The sequence below is a fragment of the Carettochelys insculpta genome, chromosome 12 (assembly GCF_033958435.1).
Source record: "Carettochelys insculpta isolate YL-2023 chromosome 12, ASM3395843v1, whole genome shotgun sequence".
NCBI lineage: Eukaryota > Metazoa > Chordata > Testudines > Carettochelyidae > Carettochelys > Carettochelys insculpta.
In genome coordinates this window covers 39,276,051-39,302,709 of record NC_134148.1, presented here as the reverse complement: position 1 = coordinate 39,302,709, position 26,659 = coordinate 39,276,051, and the positions used below count along the sequence as shown (strand labels likewise).

Here is a 26,659-nt window from a genome sequence, read left to right as displayed (position 1 = left end):
AGAAATATAGACTTGTTGGCCAGAGCCTGAGATCATGATATCTGGAGCCTGATCTCACAAAATATCTCATGTGCGGTTGTTCAGATTGCAAGTTCAGGTGCTAGAACTAAAGGTCCTGTGATCGCAGCTGCAACCCGGGCTTGAAATTTGCATCAGGCCTGCAGTTTGATTCAATGGCCCATAGCACCTGTTATTTCAGCTCCCCATTGCATGAGGTTTTCTATCATGAGTAAGGGTTTGCAGGGTTGGGTGTTGGGATTGTGGGAAACATTCGCTATTAATGTCACAGTCTCACCACTTGAGTTTTCACAATGTTGCAATTTAATACAAAGAGAGCAATTGCAATTGTGTGAAAAAAACCTGCGAAATTGCACAGAACTTTTTTCTGAGTGGAACCCTAAGGACTTTGGAGTGGAACCCTAAGGAACCCTGGGGGTTCTGAAAGGTGAAATGCGATGCTGCACCCCAGACCCTTCACCCTAGGCTCTGACTCAGAGCATGTCCTCCTAGCTGGAGCACCTTAACCCCACCTCACTTCCTGCCCTTCTGGTCCAGCCTGGAGCAAACCCTCCCATATTCTGAACCCCTGATTTTTGTGCTCAGCCCAGATCCTGGGGACAGGGGCTCACAAAATCTAACAGTGCTGCCTCCAGGAGAGCTAATCCAGCCCTACCAGCCCTCTTCCGTGATTCACCTTCCTTGTCCCATTCTTCCTGTCTGCGCCCTCCTGAGCCTTGACCCCATCCATCCCCAGGATCCCCCATCTAACCCCTGGTCTGGGTCAAGCTGGTCTTTACCTCAGAGACTTGAGTGCTTGAGCATCCTGTGGGCTACCAAGCTAAGTGCAACCCCCCCAGCAGCAGTCCCTCCTTTCGCCCAAGTGGCTGCCCCCATTCCCTGCCATAGGGCCTTGTCCCAATCTGATTACCTGCCAGCAGTGTATTGGGCGGTCGGGGAGGGGGACTATTGCAGACACAGCCTCCTCTGCCTTCCTCAGGCAGTGCCAGCAAAGCATGCACAGCAGCCTGATTTTGGCTTCTGACAACTTTGCCCCTCCCCCTTTCCTAACCCCTGCCCCCCCCCCTTGCTGGCAACCATGTGTTTAAACGATCCGTTTAAAGAGCCCACACACTGCAGATGGCTCTTTAAACAGACAGCCCGTGCTGCTTTAAAGGCCAGCTGTCTCTTTAAAATTCAGCTCCCTGCTTTGCAAGCTAGGGGCCAAGGAGCCTGTTTGTCAAAAAAAAAAAGAGTTCAGGGTGCTCCCCAGGGAGCAAAAAATAGGACAGTCCCAGCTAAAATGGGATGGACGGTCACCTTCCACTGCCGGCCTTTAACCAGGGTTCAGGGCGACGTGCTGATGGGGGCGTATTTGATATGTCCCACATGGTCTTTCCTGCAGCCAGCCAGTTGGGCTGAAGGAGGGGAAGGTCTGCAGTCAGCCCAGCGAGGATCAGGCAGGGAGGCGGAGAACAAAAAGACACATCCAAGCTGCATCTTGAGGCACCCACTCTGTCAAGTAACTCCTCTGGTGGGAGTAGCATAAGAACGGCCACACTGGATCAGACCAAAGGTGCATCAAGCTCAGCACCCTGCCTTCCGACAGAGGCCAACGCCTGGTGGCCCAGAAGGACTGAACAGAACAGGTAATCATCACGCCATCCCTCTCCTGACATCCATTTCCACCCGCTGACAAACAGAGCCTGGGGGACTATTCCCACCCACCCTGGCTACTAGCCACTGATGGACCTAACCTCCATCAATGTATCTAGCTCTTTTTTGAACCCTGCTAAAGTCTTGGTCTTCACCCTTTGAACCCTGCTGAAGCCTTGGTGCAGTGGTGAGTACTGGGGAGGGCTCCCCAGTCTCCTGGGGTGGAGGGCCCCTGGAGAAGCCATGTGAGGAGTGTGTGGGTATTTGTGTAACTTTTTAACTTTTCTAAGTATCAGACATTCTGAGGGGAGGTCGGATAATTCTTAGTGACAGGAGCAGCGGAGATGCAAGAGCTCAAGCTCGGAAAGCGTTAAAGCACAGAGCAGGAAGGTGGGCGTGTGGGGTGCTGCTGCAGAGCCCCCTGGTTTGAAGTGGTTTCCACTGCATGCAGAGTTTCCAGTTTGGTTCAGCCGCTCTCAGGGTCCCCGCCACAAAATTTCTTCCAGTGCCCGGGGGTGGGTGAGGTAATATCCTTTCTCGGTTTGGGACCAACGTTGCTTGGTGGAAGAGATGAGCCCTTTGGAGTTCCACAGGCTGGGACGAGGGCTCCTTGAGGTTCCATGGCTCTTTTTCACCCAGGAACTTTGGTCCAATGGAAGATGTTACCTCAGGCATCTTCTGGTGCTCATCCAGGTACCAACATAACTACAACCAAAGAGCAAAAACCGCTAAGTGTCATGATCAGGTCCATTGATGTGGTTGGGGTGCAAAGGGACAGTTGCCCCCAGGCCTGGCATTTTAAAGGGGCCCAGAGCTCAAGCCACTGCCCCTGCTGAAATAACAGCAGTGGCGGCCGCAGCTCCAGGCCCCTTGGAAACACCACAGAGTGCTGTGTTCCTGCTCCATGCACAGGGGGAGGGACTGCCCTAAGCCCCACCCCTTCTGCCCTTGGCCTTGGCCCTGCCCCTTCCCAGGATGGGAAGCCAAATCCCCCTCCCACCTTGCCCCTGGGCCCATGATGGCCGTCAGCCCCATTGGGCATGATATGCAAAATAAATATCCTAAATCCAGCTATGAGGTGTTGATTTAAGAAGCCCAATTCAGAAGTTTATATCACTGAGTTTGCAGCTCCACGGCATGCTGGTGCTTTGAAGCTTGACACTTTGAAATTGCCATGGGGGAGAATTTGTTCATTACTTCATTAGTAATCTTCCATCGCCCTGATTACCAGGCCTACTTCGAAGGAGGGGGCAAGGGTAGACGTAGCCTAAAAAGTAGCATTTTTCTTGCTTTCTTTATCTGCAAATGTCAACTGTTATTGATGGAACTATGTTTGGGGATTGATGTGTGCATTGAAATCAATAGCTAATTTCTAATTTAGCTGCAAAAAAACCCCTACAGTTTTCAGGTACCCAAGTATGCCCTGGAATCACGGTAAAGATTGCCTTCCCTCCATCCCCTCAAAATCTGCAATGGCATTTCAGCGGGCCAAGTAGCCAGAGGACTGTGGGTTCTGCAAGATGCAGCTCCTCTGTGACAGCGCAAAGTCATCCTTGAGCCATATACCGAGCACACGCGCCACAAGCCACAGCAGCATCACAGAAGTAAGGGCGACAATACACCATCTCCAAGGCCACCCTTGTTCCTGCTCTGCTGCAGGGGGTGGTGTTGCCTTCAGAGTGGAGTACCTGGGCAGCACACACTTGTAGCAGGTTGCCCTGCCAGTGCTAGATTTGTGAGAGGGCTAAGCGGCAATTAAACAGTGGAGGAGGCAGCAGGGCCCACAGCTGATGCGGAGTGGGAAGCCCTTAGGAGTCAGTGCAATGAGGATGGAGCCAAAATACAAATTTGCCCAGGGTACCATTTTCACTAAGGCCAGCCCTGGGTAACATTCAGCTAAACTGTTTCCTGTGACACCCTGTAGTTTGCCTGTTCTTGCTGTGATGAACGTCAGCCTGTAAGTGTAACAGAGAGTGAGGTAACCCAGCTTCCTCTCTGGGGTTTTAGCCCCATTCTCTAAAACAGTGGTTCCCAACCATTCCAGACTACTGCACCCCTTCCAGGAGTCTGATTTGTCCTGTGTAGTCCCCGCTTACACTCACGTATATCAAACATAAAACCACAAAAATGCCACAGAACTCTGTTACTGAAAAATGGCTGCTGGTCTCATTTTTACCATATAGTCACAAAATAAACTGGCCGGGATATGAACCTCAGACTTACACTTCAGTATACAGTATGTAGAGCCGTATAAACAAGTCATTGTGTGAAACTTTGATTTGCATGGACTTTGCTAGGCTTTTTACATAGCCTAGTGTAAAACTGGGCAAATATCTAGATGGGTTAAAGTACCCTCGGAAGACCTCTTCATACTCCCGTCCTCCTCTGGAGCACACGTGTCCCTGGTTGAGAACCACTGCTCTAAAAGGCAGCACTGTTGTAAAAGAAGCATTGCAGAACCACCTCTGCCCAGGCACTGCCTATCGCACGACTTTCTGTCATGAGGAAATGAGCCTGCCTGCTTAGTGAACTGTAAAACATGAACTTTGAATTGTTAGGAAATTGTAATCCATGACCTGCAGCCAGAAAAAAAAAAAACCATTCATTAGGTGAATAACCAGTAGGACAGAAGTTTCACGTAAGACGGCCAGCAAGTTCCTGATTAGCACACGCTGAGCAACATGACTCATTGGTGGGCAATTGAAGCAACTTACCCGGGCAGCTCTGACATCAGAAGAAAGCAGATAAGATATTGCAAATTAAAGCCAGAGGATGGAATGGATGAAAAAAATCTCAGTGACTATAATAATAATTAATAACATGCAGAGTTGGGGTAGCTCACGGACAAGGAATCATATAGCTAGAGATAAGTCGCCATTCAAATGCAGAGTAGTTTGGGAGTGACAGAGTTTTTAGCTGAGTAAACTAACTCTCATTGGTCCAGATCTTAGCAGGCAAGATCACGTGACGACGACTAGTCCCTCCATGTCAACAAAGGGTTGACGGCCACAGAGGCTGAACAGCCACTGGACACAATATCCCTCCAGACAGGACGGAGGCATGTTGGTGGGACGAAGGGCAGTGTGAATGTAGGAGCTGAGGACTTACTGGACATGTGGCAGATGCTGGGCCTGCTGAGAGGAGGTGTGGTGCCTGCTTCTTGGAGCTATTGAAGGAAGAGGAGACATCTCCCTTCAGCCAGGCTTCAGGAGCTGCCTCCTCCCCTTCCACTAGCTGAGCTCTCCACTCCCAAGGCCTGGGCACTACTTCTGCTTTTCTCTGACTGGCAGCAGACGCTCCTGTACGTCCCTCATGCTGTACCTCCTGTGGTGGACAGCAGGGGAGCAGCTGCCGCTGAAGGAAAGAGCGGAGGAAAGGATTCTGGCTGCAGACCAAGAGCTGCTCAGGGGAAGCTGTTCCTCTGCATCCCATCCAGTCAGCTCGGCCTGGTGTAGTGAGATGAAATCAGCACAGCAGCCGGACATCAGAACCTAGTTCCAAATGGGCTGATCAATCAGGCAGTGGAACCGGCTGGATCTCCCATTGCTCATGTGATTAAACTGAGATGGAAGAGGGCACTGGAAGAGGGACACACTGGCCTAACAGCTCTGATCCCTCTGTGCTTTTTAGAGCAGCAACATTATTTTGCATTGAAATAGGCCAGCAGTGTCCAACAGGAATTCAAAGATCCCTGCCCCTGTGGTTGTCATCTTTCCATATTCGCCACATTCCCCCTGCCCCTCTGCAGCTCTGAATAAATGCCCTCTACCCCCAGAGCCAGGCACCCCCAGCACTCCCATTCTGTCAATGCCAGCAACTCACCAGAGCTGCTGGGTTCTCCCACCAAGAGCACTCCCTGCATGCAGCTCTCAGGAGGAGCCACATGTGGCTATTGGCAAACATACTGGACACCCCAATATAGGCAGTGACCTCGAATACTATCAAAGCACCACAACCCAGTTCTCCAGGTGTCACAGGAGGACCCAGAACCTCTTGGCTTTTTTTCTTCCCCAGGTTTCCAAGTACCACACTTTGAAGGAGCCTTCTGCATTTCCGAACTGTACCTGTCACTATGAAGTTCCTTAGGATTCTCTTCTTTCTACTGGCGCAAGGTAGAGTCTTTGCTTGGAGAAACGACAGCCTGAGGAGAGCTGCCCCCAACACCAAGACAGCACCTTGTCTTGAACTCTTACCCATGTCAGGCTGGGCAGACAGCAATGCTGATTAGGGCTACGCAGTGAATCATTCTGGGACAATGTCAGGTGCCCCACTTAGGGCAGGTCTACACTGCAGGGGAAGGTGGAATTAAGGTATGCAATTCCAGCTATGTTAATTACATAGCTAAAGTTGACATACCTGAATTTGGGTTTCTGCACTGTCTCCAGTAAGGGAGGTTGATGGGTGCACAGACTTCCTTACTCCTACCGGGGCGGGGAGGGGCAGGAGTACCGCGGTCAATGGGGGTGCCCTGTAAGTTGGATTTAGCGCATTCCCCCCCCACCCCGGGCGTGCTAATCGAACTCTGGAAGATCGACTGTGGCAGGGTCATCTTCCCCGGAGTGCAGCTGTCTCCTGAGACGCACACTTGCTTCCCTACACATGCATCCCCAGTTGCCTCATATTGCTTGAAAAGGGATGTTTTCACCTGGAGAGGCCTGAGCGGCCGTTGGCAAACACAGGTACTGCCTGGGCTGTCTAGAGCAATGTTGTTGCTGAAGAAGCTATTCCAGAAGAGATTTTCCAGAATAGCTGATTCTGAAATGGCGCATCTGTAACCCACGCACCAGGTGTGGTTCACTGTCCCATGTAGTGGTCCCTGGACTATGTCACAGAGAAAGAATAAGTGTCCTCTGCAGCCTAAGTGGAGAGCCAGGTGGCATTTAGCTCACGCTGTAGAGATGTCTGCACTAAGGGCCCAGGTTTGAGCCTACCTGATGGAAGTTACACATCCACACTGATTGGGTGGCTAACTGGCTGGTCAGGCTACAGGCCCCCCAATTTTGAAATATCCCTATTCCCTGCCTATACAGCGCGCTCTCAGAATAGGCGCTGTTCCTTGTAGAATGAGGTTTACAGAACTCAAAATAAGCTGTCCGCTATTTTGAAATGGCGGCTTTGCAGTGCAGATGTTCACAAACTTACTTTGGAATAGTGGCCGTTATTCCAAATTAACTTTGCTGCACAGGCACACGTACACACAGCACCAGTGTGTGCAGTGGTAAAGCAGACGGGCCTTCTTAGTCAGCAGGCGGGATTGAGCCTGCAATATTAAGGGCTAAAGTTGTGTGCCTCTACAGCATGAGCTAAAAGCCCCGCTGGCTCTCAGCGTAAGCTGTAGGAAGGATTTCACTGTCCGTTGTCAGCTGTCTCAGTACCTCTGGGTTACAAAGTCATGTGTTTGTATATACATGTGGGGCTCTGACACTGATCATTTGGCTGCCTGTGGTCTAAGCCAAGGGCTGTCTTTCCTCTAACTGGTATTGGCTTAAGCCTGGAGTAACCTCAAAGTCTCCCCTCAGCTAAACTGTTGCACTTCCACAACATCAGGGCAGTTATCGACAGTGGGAAAAGTGCAGCCCAGAGTCATTGGCTATAGTGGGAGACTTTCTAGAACTGCCCACGGCAGAGATGCACTAGGACTGAAATAGCCCAGATGACCTAGTCAAACCATGAAGAGTCTAGTAGCTGAACTTGCTATTTCCCCAAATGCCAAGAGAGCCAGATCACAGATGCAGCTGAGCGGCTGGGTCGTAAATGAGGATGTGGAGAGCCTCTTTCTCCCACCTGTAGAGCAGCAGCTTATAAAGGCCTATAGTGGATTTCCTTCCAGCTGAAACATCGGACCAACGACAGGTCCAGATCCCGCAAGAGCTGGCTCAGCCCTTCCAAGAGAGGGTAGCTGAATTCCACGCAATTCGTCATGTGTGTGGCTTTTGCATGAGTCCTGTCCGCTCCCCATAGAGATCACTTGATTTGATTAGTATCGGAGGGGTAGTCATGTTAGTCTGGATCTGTAACAGCAACGAAGGTTCCTGTGGCACTAGTCTATAAGGTGCCACAGGACCCTTCATTGATTTGATTAGTGTCTTTACCCCCAGCTCTGGTTTCTTTGCAGGCACACAGGGTTTTCTCATTCAAAACGCTCAAGTCAAGCGGTGTTTACAAACCAGCCCAAGAAATGAGAATTTACTTTTAGAGGACTGTAATCCCGGTTCAGAGTTCCAGCGCTGGTCTTGGCAAGGCAATTCCTTGCTCAATGAAGGCACCGGGAAATGTCTGTCTGCAGAAGGCACCATCCGAGCGCGGATAAGTCCCTGTGAGGGCGCAGCACATGCAGACTGGGAGTGTGTTAATTTCATGCTGCGTTCTGGGGGCAGCACCCGTGTGTACCTGACAGCAGATGATCATAAAGCCTCTCTGGGGAATGTGAAAAGCCCAAGCTCCCAGTGGCAAGTCAGTAGGGGGCACAGCATTTGCGATGAGAAGCCAGGTAAGTGTCAGACACCAACTAGGGAAGAGTCTCGCTCAACACAGGCAACACTTGCTAATAACTTGCACTGAATTTGCAGTCCTGTGTATAACACACAAAGGGGCTCTGCAGTGTCAGCCAATCAGCTGAAAATCATCAGTGCTGCGTGCCAGACAGCAGTCCCCCCAGACAAGAAGCATGCCGATAGGTATTGATACCTCAGGTCCCATAGGGTGGAAAATCAACGTCAGATTTCTCAGGGCATTTAGGCAAACTCTGAGCTAGTCCAGTCTCCCTGAAATCAAAGGTAAGAGTGCTCCTGAGTGGCCATCGGTATGAAAACCTGATTAATAACAAAGGTTGCTAGTGACTGGAGCAATCACAGCCATTTCTCTCGGGCACATGTTCCTGGCATAACTTGAGCCCCATGTTTAAGTCTAGACTCTGTCAGCAAGCTCACTTCTGCAGCTGGCTGTGCCCACAAAACCCTGTGTTGTGTATTTGAGTGCAAGTGACGTGAGAAGGTCAGCCCCATGAATCAGTAATGAGGCTCTTCTGTCTTGTGCACTTGCAACAGAACCAAGACGTCCAATCCATCTTTTTGTTTGATCCACAGCAATGGCAGAAAGAAGCAGATACTCCCCTATTGCTCTGGCCAGCACGCAAATTGAGGAGGAAGCGGCAGGCAATACTACACCCAGAATGGCTATGTCTCAAGAACAATTACAGGCGATGCTGTGGTTTTTCCGGAGAGAAGATTGTAGGTACCATAAATCAGCATGATAGACGTTCAGGGGGCTGCGGTGTCTGGTTGTGAACCTCGTTGCCTCGTGGCAGATAATGAGGGGAATTAGGGATGGCCAGAAGTGGGATGCCTGTCCCATGAGTGCTTTTGAGCTGTAGAAATCTTTTGTTGTGCTGAATCAGGATGGAAAACTGCAAACCCTGAAAATGTTTGTGAACCAGTAATCTGGAAAAATTGGGATTGGCTCACTCAAACTGTTTAGATTTCATCATTTCAAAATGTTTTTTTCAAGGCCAACCGCTTTTTAACCTTTTTCCAAAAAACAAAGATTAACTACGATTTTGAAATGAAAAGTAATTTTGAGCTGGAAAATGAAACGGCAAAATAGGGCGTTTGGGCAATTCTGAAACTTTTTTTCCACATTCTTTTTTCATTTGGGTGATTTTAAAACTAGCTCTTCCCAGACACCAGTTCAGCGTTGATAAATCAGCCTTTTCCAAAAACTTGCTTCATCAGAAAATTCCTGACTATCTCCCGCCAGAGCCTGTTATAAATCTTGGGCCTTCCCTGGTTCTGGATGGTCCTCCAGAATCAAGAGGCAAATAATACCCTGCTCACCCTCACACACCTCCACGGCCCACATGGAAACGGCACCAGTCTGCTGGCTGACCTTTCTGCCCAGCATTTCTTCCTGCCATGAGAGCAAAAGTCTGTGATCCTGGGCAGCTGCAGCAAAGCAGAAGGCCTGGATTGATACGAGCTGGGCTGAGGGCCATACAAAAAGGGCAAAGCTCCCCTTGGCTTTTGTGGGGCAGGAGCAGAGTTAGAAGTGCCTAAGGGGAAAAGCCAGGGCAGCCTGCTCTGGAGCTGGTGCTGGAGCTGGCACAGAAAAAAAACCCCTCTGGTATGAAAGCCAAAGAGCGTGCAGGAGAGCTGAGGCATGCCGTGGAATTTGATCAGTAAATATTACCTTGTAATGGGCCAGCTCCCAAAGTCAATGGAGTCTCACCTGAATAAGGACTTCAGGGCTGGACCATTTACTTATAAGCCTCCTCAGGCAGCTGCTCCACCTGAGACTCCTTCCCTCTCCTGGGGCCCAAGTCCCAGCCCCACTCTGAGGTGTATTTCAGAGTGCGGGCGGCTGGCCAGGGTTACCCCGGCCAATGCAGGGGCTGGAGCTGTAGCACACCCTGCTGCTCTTTCACAAAGGCACACTGCAGTCCAGCTCATTTCCATCTGCGTCTAGCCCACCAGTGTGGGGGGCTAGGGGTCCTGGGAGCTATAGGAGCTCAGACCGGGGGACTCAAACGCTATGAGTCCATGTAGCCAACTCTGCCCAGACCCCTTTGCATGCCCCTAATCCTGCAGCCCAGCACAGCCCTGACAGAACTGAGCTGGGACAATGATTCTTCCCCTCCAGCGTCCACCTGGAACTACTCCATTCTCGTCCTGGCCTTGGTGGTTCTGTGTCTCGGCCTTCTGCTTCTGGGGATAAATATCATGGCAAACAGGTAAGGCCCTCAGAACTGTAGGGGGGCAAGGAGGCTGTAATCCCACTGGAGGGGCACAGGGGAGAACTAGGCCATGGAGACGCTGGCAGCGTACGCAGGAGGGACAGCTGCCAAACCCCGGGCAAAGCACTCTGGGGATGTGCCCCTGAGGGCGGCAGGCAGGGCTGCATTGATGCAGGGGTTGCAGCCAAGGGAGCCCTGCAAAAACAAATCCATAATTATGTACATCTGTGGCGACCAACCCATTGACGGTGATCGACGAGTTGATCCCGGAGCCTCTGCCATGGATTGCGATCCCCAGGCTGCTGAAGTCCGGCAGCGCAGCAGGGCTCAGGCAGGCGGCCTCCAGGCCATGGCTCCAGGCTGCTCCTGGGAGCAGCTGCCTGCTGGCACATTTCTGCAGCCCCTGGTGGGAGTGGAGAGGCAGGGCCAGCCATTGGGAGCTGCAGGAGCAGCACTTGCAAGCATGGGCAGTGCATGGAGACACGCTGCACCCTCCTCCTCAGGGCACGCAGAGCAGTACCAGGAGCCATCCGCTTCCAGGAGGGGCAATGGGCCCTGGCGTGCAGGCAGCGTGCCTGAGCCCTGCCATGGTGTTGGTCAGCAAGTGACTGTAGTAAGCACTTCCTGACCTGAGCCTGCCCCTTGAACCCGGTCCTGTACCCCAACTCCCTACCCCAATGCAGAATCTCCACCTGCACCAACCTCCTTCCTATAGCCCACACCCCTCACCCTCTCCTGCTCCCCAGCCTCCTGCCCCAGCCAGGAGCCCCCTTCTGCACCAACCTCCTTCCTATAGCCCACACCCCTCACCCTCTCCTGCTCCCTTACCCCCTGCCCCAGCCAGGAGCCCCTTTCGGTGGAAAAAAATCCCAGATTTAGGCTCACTCCTTTAGACTGGAAAGCATGGCCAGCTGGTCAATTCAGAGTTCTGTTCTGCTCTAACACCAACTTCCTGTGTGATTTGGCCATGTCACTTAGCCGTCCTGTGCCTCCCTTTCCCCATGTGTAAAATGGGGTTAACAACATGTCCCTAACTCACAGAGCTGCTACTGGGAAAAACCTAATTTAAAAAAGACTGTGAGTAGCTCAGACACTGGACAGAAGAAGAACCTAAGATCGATAAAGCTGCCCCTCCTTGTGCCTCCCCATTTGGTTTCTAGAGAAATAGTGCAATTTAGTCAGTGTCAGATAACACGCAGTGAATGGCTCAGCCCTCAGAATCTTGTTTCTGCTGGAATAACACCACTCGGCTACGCTCAAACACATTGGTCGGGTATCACAGAGCCGGGGCTTAGGCAGTGTTCTCCAGAAGCAACAATCTGTGCTGGTTAGGCCTCAGCTGGAGTATTGTGTCCAGTTCTGGGCACTGCAGTTCAAGAAAGATGTGGAGAAATTAGAGAGGGTCCAGCAAAGAGCAACAAGAACGATTAAATGTCTAGAGAATGTGACCTATGAAGAAAGGCTGAAAGAATTGGGCTTGTTTGGTTTGGAAAAGAGAAGATTGAGGGGAGACATGATAGCGGTTTTCAGGTATCTAAAAGGTTGTCATAAGGAGGAGGGAGGAAACTTGTTCTTTTTGGCCTCTGAGGAAAGAACAAGAAGCAACAGACTTAAACTGCAGCAAGGGAGGTTTAGGTTGGACATTAGGAAAAAGTTGCTAACTGTCAGGGTGGTCAAACAGTGGAATAAATTGCCAAGGGAGGTTGTGGAATCTCCATCGCTGGAGCTATTTAAGAACAAGTTAGATAGATGTCTGTCAGGGATGGTTTAGACAGTACTTGGTCCTGCCATTGGGGCAGGGGGCTGGACTCGATGGCCTCTCGAGGTCCCTTCCAGTCCTAGTATTCTATGATTTGCTCAGCCTCGCTCCAGCTTTAGTCATTAGCATTTTCCCTGAATCAGAAGGAAGAAAGCAGCAGCAGCAAAGTCCTGTAAAACCATCTTGCTGCAACTTGGATTTTCCTGATTACCTGCTAGTGTGAGGTGCTTGATTTAGACCACGATGGGAAACCCACATCGGGATCCAGCCCCTGGATCCAGTCCACAGTGAGGCTCGGGCTGGAAAAATACAAACCGAAACTCACCAACCTGCTCCCAAAAGACTCAGAATGTCCCCTGCAGCAGGGTGAGCCTTTTGTAGCCCCATGGCAAGGCTCCGAGCCTCAGTGTCCCCCTGTGGCTCTGAAGCAGTAGCACAGGCTCATCACACTGCCGGGCAGCCCTATGCTTGTTGGGGCCAGGTGAGTGAGTTTGGGGGTGTTTTGTTGTTTATCTTGTCTTTACTGTTGTTTTCTTTCTCACTTGCGTGTGGCCCCCCACTGATTTTTCTGCATCAGTGGCCCCTGACCAACAACAGGTCCCCACCCCTGCTTTAGACAACGTGGGGGATTATATTCTCTCTTTGGATTTCAGTGTAGTCATATAAACTCTGCAGCTGCATGCACTAAAACACTTCACTCCGCTTGTATAACTTGAGGCACCTGGGCTTTACTGAACATCATCAGTTCACATCCACGCAGTACTGAGCAGCACCTAGGCCAGGTCCACACCTGCAGCCCTGAGCCTGCTGGTTCACTTCTTCCTTCTTTTTAATTCCTTTTCCTTAGAAAGAGGAAGATGACTGCCATGTATAAACAAGCCACAGGACCTGCAAAGCCAGCTGACCCGGAAGCCAAACCAGCCTTTGTGGATTTGAAGGAGGATAGTAACTTGAATCCTTTAACACAAAGGTTGATGCCCGTCGAACACAAGCCAGGGGAGGTTCTGGTTCAGTGGAAGGATGGCAATGTTACAACCCTGTATGCAGACATGCCTGAGGAGGATGTATAGCTGCCCACGCAGTCCACCACCTAGATCCCTGACAAATGTTTCACAGTGTCGCACATCGAAATTCCTGCCAAGTGCAGCTTTGGAAATTAAGCCCCAGTTTATCAAGTGGAATAAAACGAAACGGCAGCGGAGGCTCTTGTGCAGGATCTGCTCTTGACTCAGAAGCTGTCTGATCCTGCCTGGTTGGTTGCTGATGTGGCTTGATCCTTATCTCCTGCTGCTGTCAGCTGGTTCCAGGATACTCCTACATGCCAGCTTCACCCACTCTCTCTCAGCTGTCACGCGCCTCCACAGCAAAACAATCCAATGAGCCAAACCAGCTGCGGAAGGGGGGAGGATTTTACTGTGGTCAGCCAGGGAATGTGTCCTTCACCAAACTCTGTGAATGGCCATCGAGCAAATGCTGAAGCTAAACAGATGTGCTGATGCTTCGTTAAAAGTTACCTTTATTAAAATATTGTCCAGAGTAGCTTAATTGAAATTGCATAATTAGAGATAAATGATTTTACTCTGCAGATAAGTGCAATTCCATACCAAGCAGTGCAGTTACCCTCCCCAAACCATGTATAACAAGGAAAATAAAGTACATGACCATTCTTACAGAAAATGACCTGTTCATTGCAAATTGTGCTCTTGGTTGAGAGTCATTCAGCGTTCTCCACAGCGAGCCTGGAATGGAGACACCCAGAGCTAATTTAAGACAAAGGGACAATATATCCATTTCATACACTAATGCTCTTGTTCAAATCCACTTACTAAAGGAGTATTCCACTGGCAAAGTTTTTGACAAGAAACGCTGCATTTAAAAAAAATCATTACAAAGTATATTTTTGTCCAAGTTATTTCAGCATGGAGGCATTATTTTTATACACTCTGAAGTGTTTATTCTGCGGCAATTCTATTTGCAACTTATTTCACTGTGATTAAAAATTTCTCTTTGCTTATTGCTTAAACAGCCAAATGCAAACACTCCTGATTTGATTTGAGATGCATGGCGTGCACTTGGTTTGCATTATTTACATCAATTTGTTTCTGCATGGGCAATATACATTTATAGCTTAGAGGCTACCCTTTGTACTTTTCTGTTCTCTCAGGAAGGCATATCAGCTGCAATTGCAAATGCTCCACAAGGGGGCTCTGTGGTCATGAAGTGAAATTTATCAGCCTGGGAGCACTTTGTGTCAACACTTGGCTAGCTTTGGCTGAAAACAGTCCTGGCAATAAGGACTTTTCAGCTACACATGCACAGTTGCAAGTTACCTGCAATGGGAGTTGTAGATCTCTAAACAATGGACCTGTTCTGCTCTCATGGAAACGAAGGGGAGCTTTTCCCACTGATTTCAACAGCACTCACACCGGATCTGAACTCTCCATTTGCAGATGAATCCCTTTTGGGCTGTGAATCTGTCAGTAATTTTAGGGGATGGAATCATGGAAGAACACTGACGTTTTAGAAACTTATCTCTGACATGTGTCTCTTAACACCTACATCAGACATGATGCCTCCACCTTGCAGGTCTTCAGCACTGACAGCGAGCCAAATGCTATAGCTTGTCCAGAGTACAACAATTCCATGAACTAGGGGTCACCAAATGAAATTAATAGGCAGCAGGCTTAAAAAAAACAATAGGAAATATTTTTTCACACAGCGCACAGTCAACCTGTGGAACTCCTTGCTGGAGAATGTTGTGAAGACCAGGACTATAGTAGAGTTTCAAAAAGAACTAGATACATTCATGGGGGATAGGTCCATCGATGGTGATTAGCCAGGACGGGCATGGAGGGTGTCCCTCGCCTCTGTTTGAAAGAGGCTGGAAATGGGCGACAGGGAATTGATCACTTGATGATCACCTGTTCTTTTCATTCCCTCTGGGGCACTTGGCATTGGCCACTGTCGGAAGACAGGATACTGGGCTTGATGGGCCTTTGGTATGGCCCAGTGTGGCTGTTCTTATGTTCTTATGGTTACTTTCCAGGCTACATAGGGAGAGTGGGACAGGCTCTGGGATGTGGGAGATCTGGGTTCACATTCCTGGTCTGCCAGAGGCACAGTGTTCTGGGACGAACACCCTGTTGTGAATCAGCCACAAGAAGCAATACGTCTCCGTGAACCAGATTTCCTGCCCCCAGCTCCGCCAAATAGTCCCACTCCAGGGTACCAAACTGAGCATTACATTCATGCCATCTGCAGCAGGGCTGGACAAGCTAAGCCTGGAAAAGGAGCCAGAATTTACCATTGTACGTTGGAAAGGAGTCCCAGTAACACATCAGCAGCTTCCCCCACACTTCCCAGCACCTCCCACTTGTTGCAATCAACAGTTCTGCAGTGTGCAGGAGGCCATGGGGATGGGGAAGTGTGAGGGTGGGGTAGGCTCAGGGTAGGGGGCAGGAGCCTTGGAGGAAGGGGGAGTCAGGGCAGGGCCTGGGGCAGAGCTGGAGGTTGAGCAGTGAGGGCCCTGGCATGCTGGAAAGTTGGCACCTGTAGCGCTGCAGTCAGCACCTTTGCAGAGTTGCATATTAACTTCTGCAGAGCCCCATGCAGGGTGGCCCTTCTGATCTATGCGATCCCTGCAGGCCTGCCGACAGGGGGAACACAGGGGGCAAATGCCTCAGTGCCTGGTGATACAAAAAGGCCCGGAGCTCCCAGCCACTGCCACCACTGCAGCAGCATCCACAGCCGGAGCTTCTGGCCATGTAAATTCCTGCAGAGCATGGCAGGGCATGCTCCGGGCAGCCGGGAGCATGTCACTGTCTGCGCAGCATTGAGAGCTGACTGTCCCAGTCCCTGCCCCTCCTGGGGGGTGCAAAGCAGCTCTCTCCTCCACCCCCCGACCCTGCCTTGCCAAGGGCCCCAGTGAGGCTGTCGACCCCACTGGATCACTGCATTTAGATATCCTGAACCCAGTTATTAGACAGGCTGCAGGTCTTGTACGATTAGCTGGTGCGCGTTCGTGGGAGCCGATTTTTCATGAAGTGGTGCTGCACTCTTACAAGCTGAGGGTCTGGCCTCCCGGGAGGCCAGTGTGAAGTTTATTTAACCTCTGGGGCAGGCGACAGCATCCAGCCTCTCAGCCCACTGACACGCCCAGTATAACATAGGCTGCCTCTTCCCCTCCATGTCCTGCTCCAGCTCTAGCAAACAGCTTTCCAAACACCCAGTGCAAAGGAATAGGACTTGTGTGCAAACACCTCATCAGTGTGGAGCTGCAGGGCCTGGACAGATAGTGATTTAGAAGAAAGTTATGAAAAAATTTCAAACTCTTCTCCATTCAATCCTGGGCCTGTTCCCTGCATTCCCACCAAGGGTCTTGATGTAGAACTAAGGCCCAATGCATTGTCAGTAAACATGGAAGACGATCTAAGCCAGGACTGCCCTGGAGACTGTCAAATACGCCCCTGTAGAAGTTGGAGAAAGTTCCTCAAGATGCCCTGAAATCCAGTGGCTGCTCCTCTTCCATCCCTTGGAAGCAATAAACACCAGAGGCGCTAGGGATTAAAATATTTTAAAGCCCTTCAGTAAGGTCAATGTGGGAGCTTTCCTCTTGCTTTGAGCCCGGGACGATTTCACCGTGACCAGTTTGGCTTGTGCCACAGAGGGAATCTCTTTGTAGTTGACTGTGGAGAGGCTGTTGAGCGTGCAGTTGGCCACACCGTGCTTGGAGGCCACAGCCGTCGGGGTAGCAAGGTGTAGGAAGGGCCTCTCCTCTGTGATGAACAGTGGTCGGGCCGGCAGGTTCCTCTCCATCTCCCGCCTCACTTCCCGCACAGCTTCGTGGAACACATGCTGCACAGCCTCGAACTCCAAGCAGGCAGAGACCTCATAAAACAAACACCCGTACTTGGCAGCTAGAGACACCCCTTCTGCTTTGGTGACCTGTCTGACAAAGGAGAACAGGACAGGATGTGAGCAGAGCAAAGACCACAGACCATGGCAGCTGATGCACAGGTCCAACGCAGAGGCTCAGAGCCTGAGATCATCTTTCCCTCTAGCGGCCAGCCTTAGTCAAGTGACAGCTAAAAGAGAGGACTTGGGCACAAAATAAAGAAATTAATGTCTGATCCATTTAAGTCAATGGAAAGGCTCCCACAGACTCATTAGGTTTTGGTTTGCTTGACACTCACTTTGCGCTGCCTGGCTATGCACAGCCATAAAGCGTATCACACTGATGCCTTCGTAAAATGAAAATTCAGGCTCTGACTCAGCAAAACCTTAACTTGAAACTACCCTTATTAAAGTCAATACATTTAAGCCAATTGCACTAGTCCTGAATCAGGGCCTTGGATGCCACAGACTAGGAAGTATGGGAAGAGAGCATCCTGGCTTAACCAGGAGATCTTCAATGATCTGAAACCCAAAAAACAGTTCTACAAAAAGTGAAAATTATGTCGAATTACAGAGGAATAAAAAAACAAAATGAGTATCTAGGGGCAACTTTAGAAAGGCCAAGACATAAAATGAGATTAAACGAGCTAGAGACAAAAAGGGTAACCAAGAAAACATTCTTCAATTACATTAAATGCAAGAGGAAGACAGGGATAGGCCATTGCTCAGTGAAGGGGTGGGGTAACAATAACAGAAAATGAGGAAATGGTAGAAGTGCTAAATGACTTCTTTGTTTCATTGTTCACCAAAAATAGTTAACAGTGATTGGACATCTAATACAGTGAATGTCCATGAAAATGAGATAGGACCAGAGGCTAATATAGGGAAAGAAGTTAAAATTACTTAGACAAGTTAGATGTCTTCAAGCCACCAGGGTCTGATGAAATGCAGACTGGAATGTTCAAGGAGTTGATTGAGGAGATATGTTAGCCATTAGCAATTATCTTTGAAAAGTCATGGAATGTGGGAGAAAGTCCAGAGAACTAGAAAAGGGCAAATATAAAGCCAATCTCTCAAATGAAAAATAGAACAACCTGGAGGTTTTACACACCAGTCAGCTTCACATCTGTGCCAAGAAAGATAATGGAGCAAATAATTGTAAGGAATGTGGCAGCAGAAATGCAATGCTGCTGAAGACTGGGAGGAATGTGTCTCCCAGAGATCATTTGAATAAGAATGCAAAGGTGTGCATGTGTGATACCTTTCAGGCAAAGCCTAATGCACAGCAAGTAAGCCATGAGATTTTGTCTATTGTAAACACATTGTTGCAAAATCACAATTTATGCTGACACTCCATGTGGGAGTTGTGGGATCTCACCAATGCTCTGGGTTGTTGTGGGGGACAGGGCAGTCGCCATAGCTGTTGAGACATTGATTACACAGGGCTCCCTGGTTTAAAGCCTTGTAAGGCAGGAGGAGAGAGGTCTTAGTTGGGCTAACTTGTTGAGTGCTTTGCCCTGTCTACGTGTTAGCTATAAGCCTGCTTTGAGTAAAGCTCCCCACCTGCTGAAAAAGAGAGCTAGGTAGTAGGGTTTTCATGAAACTCCATGCTGGAGATATTAAGAGCTGAAATTGCAGATTAGCAGCTGAGGCCATGCAGAGGTGAAATCACAGGGTTCTGCCCCAGGGTGATCCCCCACAGGATGCTGGTGGGCAGCTGGTAAGGGAGCAGTGGTGGATGATGGTGGGCAGCTGGTCGGAGGAGTGGCAGATGGCATGACTGGCAGACAGCTGGTAAGGGAGCAGCGGACGGATGGGTGGACAGCACAACCAGCAGGCAGTGGGTAGGAGGAGCAGCCAGCAGTTGGCAGTCGGGGGATGCTGCAGACAAGTGGACAGCTGGTGCTGCCCTGGTGATGTATCTGTGGGCTCTGGGTCCGGGACTGCACTGTGAGAGGTGCACCCTGTAAACTGTGTGTGGGGTAAAGGCCAAAAGCCCCAGCAAGAGACTTGGTTCGGTAGCGTATGGGGATGGTATCTTGTTAAAGGGGTTTGTCTCTCCTTTGTTTAGATATACTGCACCTGTCACTGTAAACTTGGGGTAGGTTATTGTCATTCAATAAGCTGTTTCTATCTTAGACTCTGTGCTTGCGAGGGGTGGGGGGAGAACTGCCTTACGGGCACCCAGCAAGTGGGGTGAGATTGTCCCAGGCCACTGGGTGGGGGCTTGAGCTGGTTGGTTGTATCCTTGACAGGAGACCCCTAGGAGCTGAACCCGGCCCTTCTGGCAGGCACCTGGCCTTAATAGAAGGGTTACATAGTTAAGCAATCAGTTTGCACCCACCTCTAAAATAATAAGGTGGTAAGTAACAGCACGTCTCTGCCAAGAACAAACCACTTCAAACCAACCTTTCTTTGACAGGGTCACAAACCTTCCAAAATACAGGGAAAGCAGTAGATGTGATGCATCTTAACTTTAGTAAGGCTTCTGATACTGTCTCCCATGTCCTCCTCATAAATAAACTAGAGAAATACAACCTAGACGGAGCTACCACAAGATGGGTGTAAAACTGGTTGGAAAACCATTCCCAGAGCATATTCATCAGTGATGCCCAGTCAAGCCAGAAAAAACTATTTAGTGGGGTCCTGCTGTGATCAGTTCTGGGGCCAGTTCTGCTCAACATCTTGATCAGGGATTTAGGCAGTGGCATAGAGAGCGTGCTTATAAAGTTTGTGGACAATACCAAGCTCAGAGGAATCGCAAGTGCTTTGGAGGGTAAGATTAAAATTCAAAATGATCTGGACAATCTGCAGACATGGTCTGAAACAAACAGGATGAAATTCAGTAAGGGCAAGAACAAAGCACACCAATTAGGAAGGACCTATCAGCTGCACACACAAAATGGGAAATGACTGCCTAGGAAGGAACACTGCAGAATGGGATCAGAGGTCATCGGGGATCACAAGCTAAATATGAATGAACAGTGTGACACAAAAAAACTAGAACAACAAGAAGTCTTGTGGCACCTTATAGACTAACAGATATTTTGGAGCATAAGCTTTCATGGGCAAAGACCCACTTCATCAGATCTTTGCCCACGAAAGCTGATGCTCCAAAATATCTATAAGTCTATAAGGTGCCACAAGATTTCTTGTTGTTCTCAAAGCTACAGACTAACACGGCTCCCTCTCTGATACAAAATATCTAAACATTCTGGGATACAACATCAAGAGCTGATGAGCAAGACACAATAAGTAACTTCCGCTCTACTCCATGGAAATTACTCCACTCTACTTCATGCAGATGAAGCCTCAGCTGGAGTAGTGTATCTAGTTCTGGGCATCACATTTCAAAAAGATGTGGACAAATTGGAGGAAGTCAGGAGAAGAACAGCAAAAACAATTAAAGATCTAGAAAGTATGACTTACAAGGGAAGACGGAAAAAAGATGGTTTTATTTAGTCTGGGAAGAGAAGACTAAGGGGGGTGGGAATTTTTTCAGTACAGTTTTCAAGCACAAAAAAGGTTGTTACAAGGATGAGGGAGAAAAAGAGGCCAAAAAATGAGCTTAAATTGCAGCAAAGGAGGTCTAGGTTGGACATTAGAGAAAACTTCCTGTCGGGGTTATGCACTGGCAGAAATTGCCTCAAGAAGTTGTGGAATCGCCGTCGCTGGAGAGATTTAAGAGCAGGTTGGACAAACACCTGTCAGGGATGATCTAGATGGTCTTTAGCACAGGGTGTGCCTAAGGTGTGGGGAAGCTGGAGGGTCAGCATTAATCCCAGGATCTAGGCAGGTGGACTCTGGGGGCTAAGCTTTTGGGGGGGGGGGTTGTGCTAAAGAGAGGACCTTTACCCCAAGTTTGTGCATAGTGACCCCAGAACATGCCCAGACTCTGTTCGGACTCTGGGGGCTCTGAGGGGTGGGTGCAGTCTGGTGGTACCCAAGAGGAAGTATTCAACTAGATCTGTGACAGAGGCTTATCTGCTCTCCAAAAATGGGTGGTAGGGAGCTTTGCGAGCTCTAACTGTGCTGAGCTAGCTGCTCCTTATTAGGCAAAGAGGGGGATATCTCCAACAACAGCCTGGATTTACTTGTAGGTGATTGCTCTCTGCTTCCCAAGGAAGGGTGGTGAGTGGGGGGTGTCATAGGCCTGGTATTCCAGGGACACTCTGCAGTCCCCTCCTGCTTTGGTCAATTCAACAGGAAAAACCTGAAGCCCTTCACTCCCTGTGCAAGGCATCCCCAGGGCTGGAAGAGAGATGGGCACCACCAGGATTTCTAATCACATGTGTGAGCATGAAACAGGGAGATTTTGTTGAAAGTGCGGGCCTGGAGCAGCATGCAAGGCCAGGTGAACCCCTGGCAAGCCATTAGCCCCTGCAGAGAGAACACAGAACAAAGGGCTCTGAGAAAAGGAGGCTGGGGAGTCAGACAGCGTAACACAAGGAGCTGAAGCAGGTTTAAATTCCTCCCAGGGGCCATCCTGCTTGTTACAATGCTGTCTAAAAACCCAGCCAAAAATAGCAGCAGCCTCAAAACAAGCACATCGCCTTCCGCCAGCAGTATGGATGGCGGGTAAAGATGGAGGCGGGGTCAGAGACATGCAGAGCTGGAGGCAAGGCCACATAGAGCAAGGGGCATCCTTGCACCACAGCTACAGCTGGGAAACGAACAAAAGACACAGCTGTGTTGGGTTTTGTATCTTAGTGACGTAGAACAGCAGAGTGATCAGAACGGAAGCTGTGGGCACATCCCTCCAGCCTGCCATCTGGCCAAGGAGGGCCAGAGGGAGAGGGACAACAGGCCAATGCCAACCGAAGTCAGACAGCCATGTGGTATGCCAAAAGGGGAGCAAACACCCTGCCTTAAACAGAACAGAGCGAGCGCGCGGGGGTGCAGAAATGTAAAACAGGCGGATGAACTACAGGCTCAGAATACGCCCTCAGTGGCGAGAAAGGAGGCACTTAATAGGAGCTCTGCTCCATTTTTAAAACAGACTGGCCATTTCAGAAGGTCTCGACTGCACACCAACGAACCCTTCAGCCATTTTAGGCTACGTCTACACATGCCCCAAACTTCAAAATGGCCACACAAATGGCCATTTCGCAGTTTACTAATGAAGCACTGAAATGCATATTCGGCACTTCACTAGCATGCGGGCGGCCGCGGCACTTCGAAATTGACGCGCCTCGCCGCTGCGCGTCTCGTCCTGACAGGGCTCCTTTTCGAAAGGACGCCGCCTACTTCGAAGACCCCTTATTCCCATCAGCTCATGGGAATAAGGGGACTTCGAAGTAGGTGGGGTCCTTTCGAAAAGGAGCCCCATCGGGACAAGCTGCGCGGCGGTGAGGTGTGTCAATTTTGAAGCGCTGCAGCCGCCCACATGCTAATGAAGTGCTGAATATGCATTTCAGCGCTTCATTAGTAAACTTTGAAATGGCCATTTCGACGTTTGGGGCTAGTGTAGACACGGCCTTAGGGCGTAGCTACCACAGTGCACACTGGGAAGCCTGCAGGAGTTAAGCCCCATCAGCTGCCTAGCCTCCCGCCCATCCCTACCAGTGTCTGCCAGCTTTGCAGCAAATAACAGTAATATGTTTACCCTTTAAATCCCAGTAACAGAATAAACACCCATGGCTCTGCCTGGCTGCCAACCCTAGATCCACTCTGCAGCTGCAGGTTGCCTTTTCTCTGCAGAGGAAGTCATCAGAAAGGGCAGTCTCCCATGTAGCCCAGTGAAGCAGAAGTGCTTTCAGAGCCTCCTCCAAACATCAGACCCACTCCTCCAGCCCTTTGGAAAACCCACAGACTTCAAGAAAACAATCAGTGAAGGGGGATGGCAGCCCCGGTGCGTAGCATTCAGCCAAACAGACTCTTCTCGGTGCAGCTGTCCACCCAAAAGCAAGTTGAGTTGTGAAGGAGAAACGCTCGGGGGCCTTTGTGTAAAATAAAGTCACAGCTCCATAGGTGGGCGTTGACATCACAGAATCACCACAGCCACTCGTGCTGGCTTGTCCCCTGGTCTCAATGGAGACATGCTGCCCTGGCGCGATCCCATACCACCTTATCCCTGCCAGATCAACCTGAGCTATACTGACAGAGAAGCTTGACTTGCCACTGCCCTTCAGCGCAGAGAGAGCGGGCTCTGGGGCTAGCTAGCGGGCAGCTTGAACTAAACGAAAGATTAAAGTCAGCACAGAGCACCTCTCCACAGGACCGTCTGGGCTGAGCAACGTGGCCCCTCCGCATGGTACAGACCAAAGATTGTTACCTGTATTGGTCCATATCCAGCTTATTTCCCAGCAGGAGGATGGGATAATCGTGCTGGATGCCTTTTGAGTGCAGGGAAATGATATCCAGGTACTGCTGGCAACCGTCAAAACTCCTTTTGTTGTCAATGCTGTAGACGACCATGAACACATTGGCCCAGCTGAGATAACGTTCGCAGTTCACCGGTACGTCCTAGCAAAGTAACACAGACCAGCATTAGCGCAGGCCAGTGGCACTATCAGAGTCTGTCTGCGGTCATTTGCTCGTCTCGGGCTTTGTACATTGTTCCGACACTAAGCTTGTTTCAAAAGGCCGTTTGAGAGCGGACTTGGCTTGGCATGAAAAAGTTCCTTGTGCAATGGCTCAATGATATTAAAGAGCTCGCACTCCCCTGAATCAGAGCAGGCAGTGTTGGCATCAGGTTTTCGCTCAGCCAGGCTTCCAGGAAGGCTAACCTTTCTGACAGCCTTGTGCAGTGAGTTGTTTCATTGGTGGGTTTTCTTTGTACTCCAAAGAGATTCTATTTGTAGCAGGGAGAGCTGGTGGGAAGGCCTGGTCCAAAGCCCACTGAAGGCAGTAGAAATCTTTCCACTGACTCCAACAGGCACTGGGCTAGCCCTGGAGCATGGCGGAGGACTACCTATGAGCAGAGGGTTCAGATTAAATCTATGTAGCATCCCAGAGCACAGCAGCACCAGGGCTCCCCTCTCAGCTACTGGGCTATGCACGTACCCTGAGATTTACACTTATGAGACCTGATTCCCCACCTACGGATGAAACAGACACAGTGCAAATCAGCAGAGGGTAGGGTGTGCGAAGGTGGCTTAAAGCTCACCTCTCTGCTGGCCTGATCCTGCTGCAGCTGACAACAAAGCTGGTGGATCAGGCTGGAAAAGGGTCACCTGGCCAGGTACCCTTTTTCTGGTGACACCGATGGCAGGAAGGAGTCTGGTCTCAGACCCCAGACCCCTTGCGTGTCACCTCTACACAGACACACCAGCTAGTCTCAGTGACATGTAGAATCTGTAGCTACTCCAGGAGCTCCAAATGAGGAAATAGATACACCCAAGAGAGCCGTCGACTGCCTCATGCTGCAAGGAAATCCCTGGTGTGCTGGACAAGGGAATCAGCCAGCCTGGATGTTCAGTGAATGACAAAACAGCTGACCCTGGGGATTGGAGAGCAGTCACTTCTGTGGAGTGAGGCTGGCAGCCAGCACCCGGCCAAAGACCTAGCAGTTCACGTGGGACAAGCCGCCTAGTGAGATGGCAGCCGTTTCAGGAGGGGGGCTTTTCCAAGGAGTCCAGGGAAGAAGGGTGCCCAGCTTCTGTGGCACTTCAGTGAGTCCCAGATGTAACCACAGACTGGCAGACTCAAACCGGGGACCTCTGGAGCTTGGTGCAGGAGCCTGTCCAGTTTGAGCTGCAAGCCAGCTGGCTCTTGGCTATTGCTGTCGGGGAGACTCATTCTCTCTCTCTGTGGCTGCATCTAGACTTACCAAAAACTTCGAAATGGCCATGCTAATGGCCCGATCGAAGAATACTAATGAGGTGCTGACATGCATATTCAGCGCCTCATTAGCATGCCGCCAGCCGCGGCACTTCAAAATTGCTGCGTTTCGCTCCCGCACGGCTCATCTACACGGGGGCCCTTTTCAAAGGACCCCACCGACATTGAAATCCTCTTATTCTTCTGAGCTCGTAGGACTAAGGGGATTTCGAAGTTGGTGGGGTCCTTTCGAAAAGGACCCCTATGTACATGAGCTGCACAGCAGCTAAATGCGGCAATTTCGAAGGGCCAGGGCCAGCGGCGTGCTAATGAGGCACTGAATACGCATGTCAGCACCTCATTAGTATTCTTCGATCTGGCCATTAGCATGGCCATTTCAAAGTTTTTGGTAAGTGTAGTCATAGCCTGTAAGTGGTGTAAGTGGCACCACACGGGACAGGCATTGGGCTCCATTAGCGCTCTCTCACCAGGATTACGTACAAGGCTCTCATGAGCAACAGATACAAACCCTTTGCCCCAAGACGAGCTTTCACCCCAGCCAGGAAGAACCTGCGATGTAGTGAAATCACTACAGCCCTGGTATGGCAATCAGTTGTCTGTGGAAGGCTCTCAGGTACCACAGTGCTCGGCAGCAGGACAAAACCCTAACCTCGATTAGCTCGGGCAGAAGTCATAACAGAGGTAGCCATGGTAGTGTGTACTCTAAACAAACCGGCAGTCACGTAGCACTTTAAAGACTAACAAAATCATTTATTAGTTGATGAGCTTTTGTGGTTCAGACCCACTTCATCAGATCTGAAGCTATGGAATTTCTGGTACAGCCTGACTGTTTTATAACACAGAGATCCAAAAAAAAAATTGAAATAAAAAACTGACAAATCATATGCATAGAACTGAAGGGGGTGGGGGTGGGGGTGGGCAAAATGCGAATTGTCCTGCCTGAGATTACTGTGAATATCAAAGGGAGGGAAAAGGGAGTGATTTTTTGGCCCTCTGTATCATAAAACCGCCAGTGCTGTGCTGGAAGCGTTGTATCTCCAGATCTGAGGAAGTGGGTCTGTCCCACGAAAGCTCATCACCTAATAATTTATTTTGTTAGCCTTTGAAGTGCTACATGACTGCTGGTTTGTTTTGGGTACAAATAGATGATTTACTTAGTCAGCTATTTGGAACTAGGAGCTGCCTGTTCTCTCTGTTTGCTTCTTATCTCTCTAATTACAGGGTCAAAATTCTGGATTAAATTGGCCCTGTGCAGCAGGCCAGAACTGGACCTGTGCACGAAGGTCTCTGGACATGTGCCTTGTGCTGGCCTCTGCACAGGACAAAGTTCATCCCTGGTGAACCATGATACAACCCAGCAACCTGTACTCGGCGCACGGCCATGCAGAGATAGCTTCCCAATTCATTCCATAGTCATCACTCCGTTCTGAAGAGAGCCCTGCTCTATGCACCTGGGGGAGCAAGATCCTACCATCTTCTCTAGAGGCACAGAGAACTCCTCCTTCGATCCCACGGGAGAGCCTTTAGTCATTACCTGGTCTGCTGTGTCCATCACTTTCATCAGCACTGGCTGCTGGTCCACAGTTTCTTCTGACGTGTAGGTGTCCTCTGAAAAACAGGCAAGATCTTGTGAGTGAGGAGCTGAGGGCGTGACAGACTTTCATATTCTGGGTCACCTGCTCCAACAAGGCTGAGTGCCAGTTATATCCACCCAGGGAAAGTGGAGATCCCTAGTTCTGGCTCCTGAAGAACTGCACGGATCACAAGATTGCTAAGACAGTGGGTGTATTGGAAAGGCGTAAGAGGACCTTCCTCCACACTGCTTAGCACACCTCCCAGACTTG

The 26,659-nt window shown here is 50.0% G+C and overlaps 2 protein-coding genes across 4 annotated transcripts in view; one reads left to right on the top strand and one right to left on the bottom strand.

The window, feature by feature from the left end:
- The first annotated feature begins 732 nt into the window (after positions 1-732).
- On the top strand, positions 733-13,210 carry SLC51B (SLC51 subunit beta). Its single transcript, XM_075007113.1, has 6 exons — positions 733-1,646; positions 5,668-5,765; positions 7,769-8,143; positions 8,739-8,882; positions 10,288-10,378; positions 12,988-13,210. Exons 2-6 carry the CDS (start codon positions 5,726-5,728, stop codon positions 13,208-13,210), a joined length of 873 nt encoding a protein of 290 aa, XP_074863214.1. The 5' UTR covers positions 733-1,646; positions 5,668-5,725.
- A 24-nt stretch (positions 13,211-13,234) lies between these two features.
- RASL12 (RAS like family 12) overlaps positions 13,235-26,659 on the bottom strand; it is a 67,839-nt gene continuing 54,414 nt past the window's right edge. For 2 of the 3 annotated variants that reach the window (XM_075007114.1, XM_075007116.1), the window contains exons 3-5: positions 26,350-26,423; positions 23,308-23,498; positions 16,696-17,088 (exon numbers count right to left, since the gene is read on the bottom strand). In XM_075007114.1, coding sequence (XP_074863215.1) covers positions 16,704-17,088; positions 23,308-23,498; positions 26,350-26,423 — 650 coding nt within the window. In that variant the 3' untranslated portion in view covers positions 16,696-16,703. Of the gene's footprint in view, positions 17,089-23,307; positions 23,499-26,349; positions 26,424-26,659 lie in introns of all 3 variants that reach the window. The other variant, XM_075007115.1, reaches the window with a different exon arrangement.

Excerpts from the sequence above, each read along its gene's own strand:
- SLC51B (XM_075007113.1), top strand. The coding sequence starts at position 5,726 with ATGAAGTTCCTTAGGATTCTCTTCTTTCTACTGGCGCAAG. Across the intron at positions 8,883-10,287 it reads GTTTTTCCGGAGAGAAGATT|CGTCCACCTGGAACTACTCC; the intron begins GTAGGTACCATA and ends CTTCCCCTCCAG. Across the intron at positions 10,379-12,987 it reads ATAAATATCATGGCAAACAG|AAAGAGGAAGATGACTGCCA; the intron begins GTAAGGCCCTCA and ends CCTTTTCCTTAG.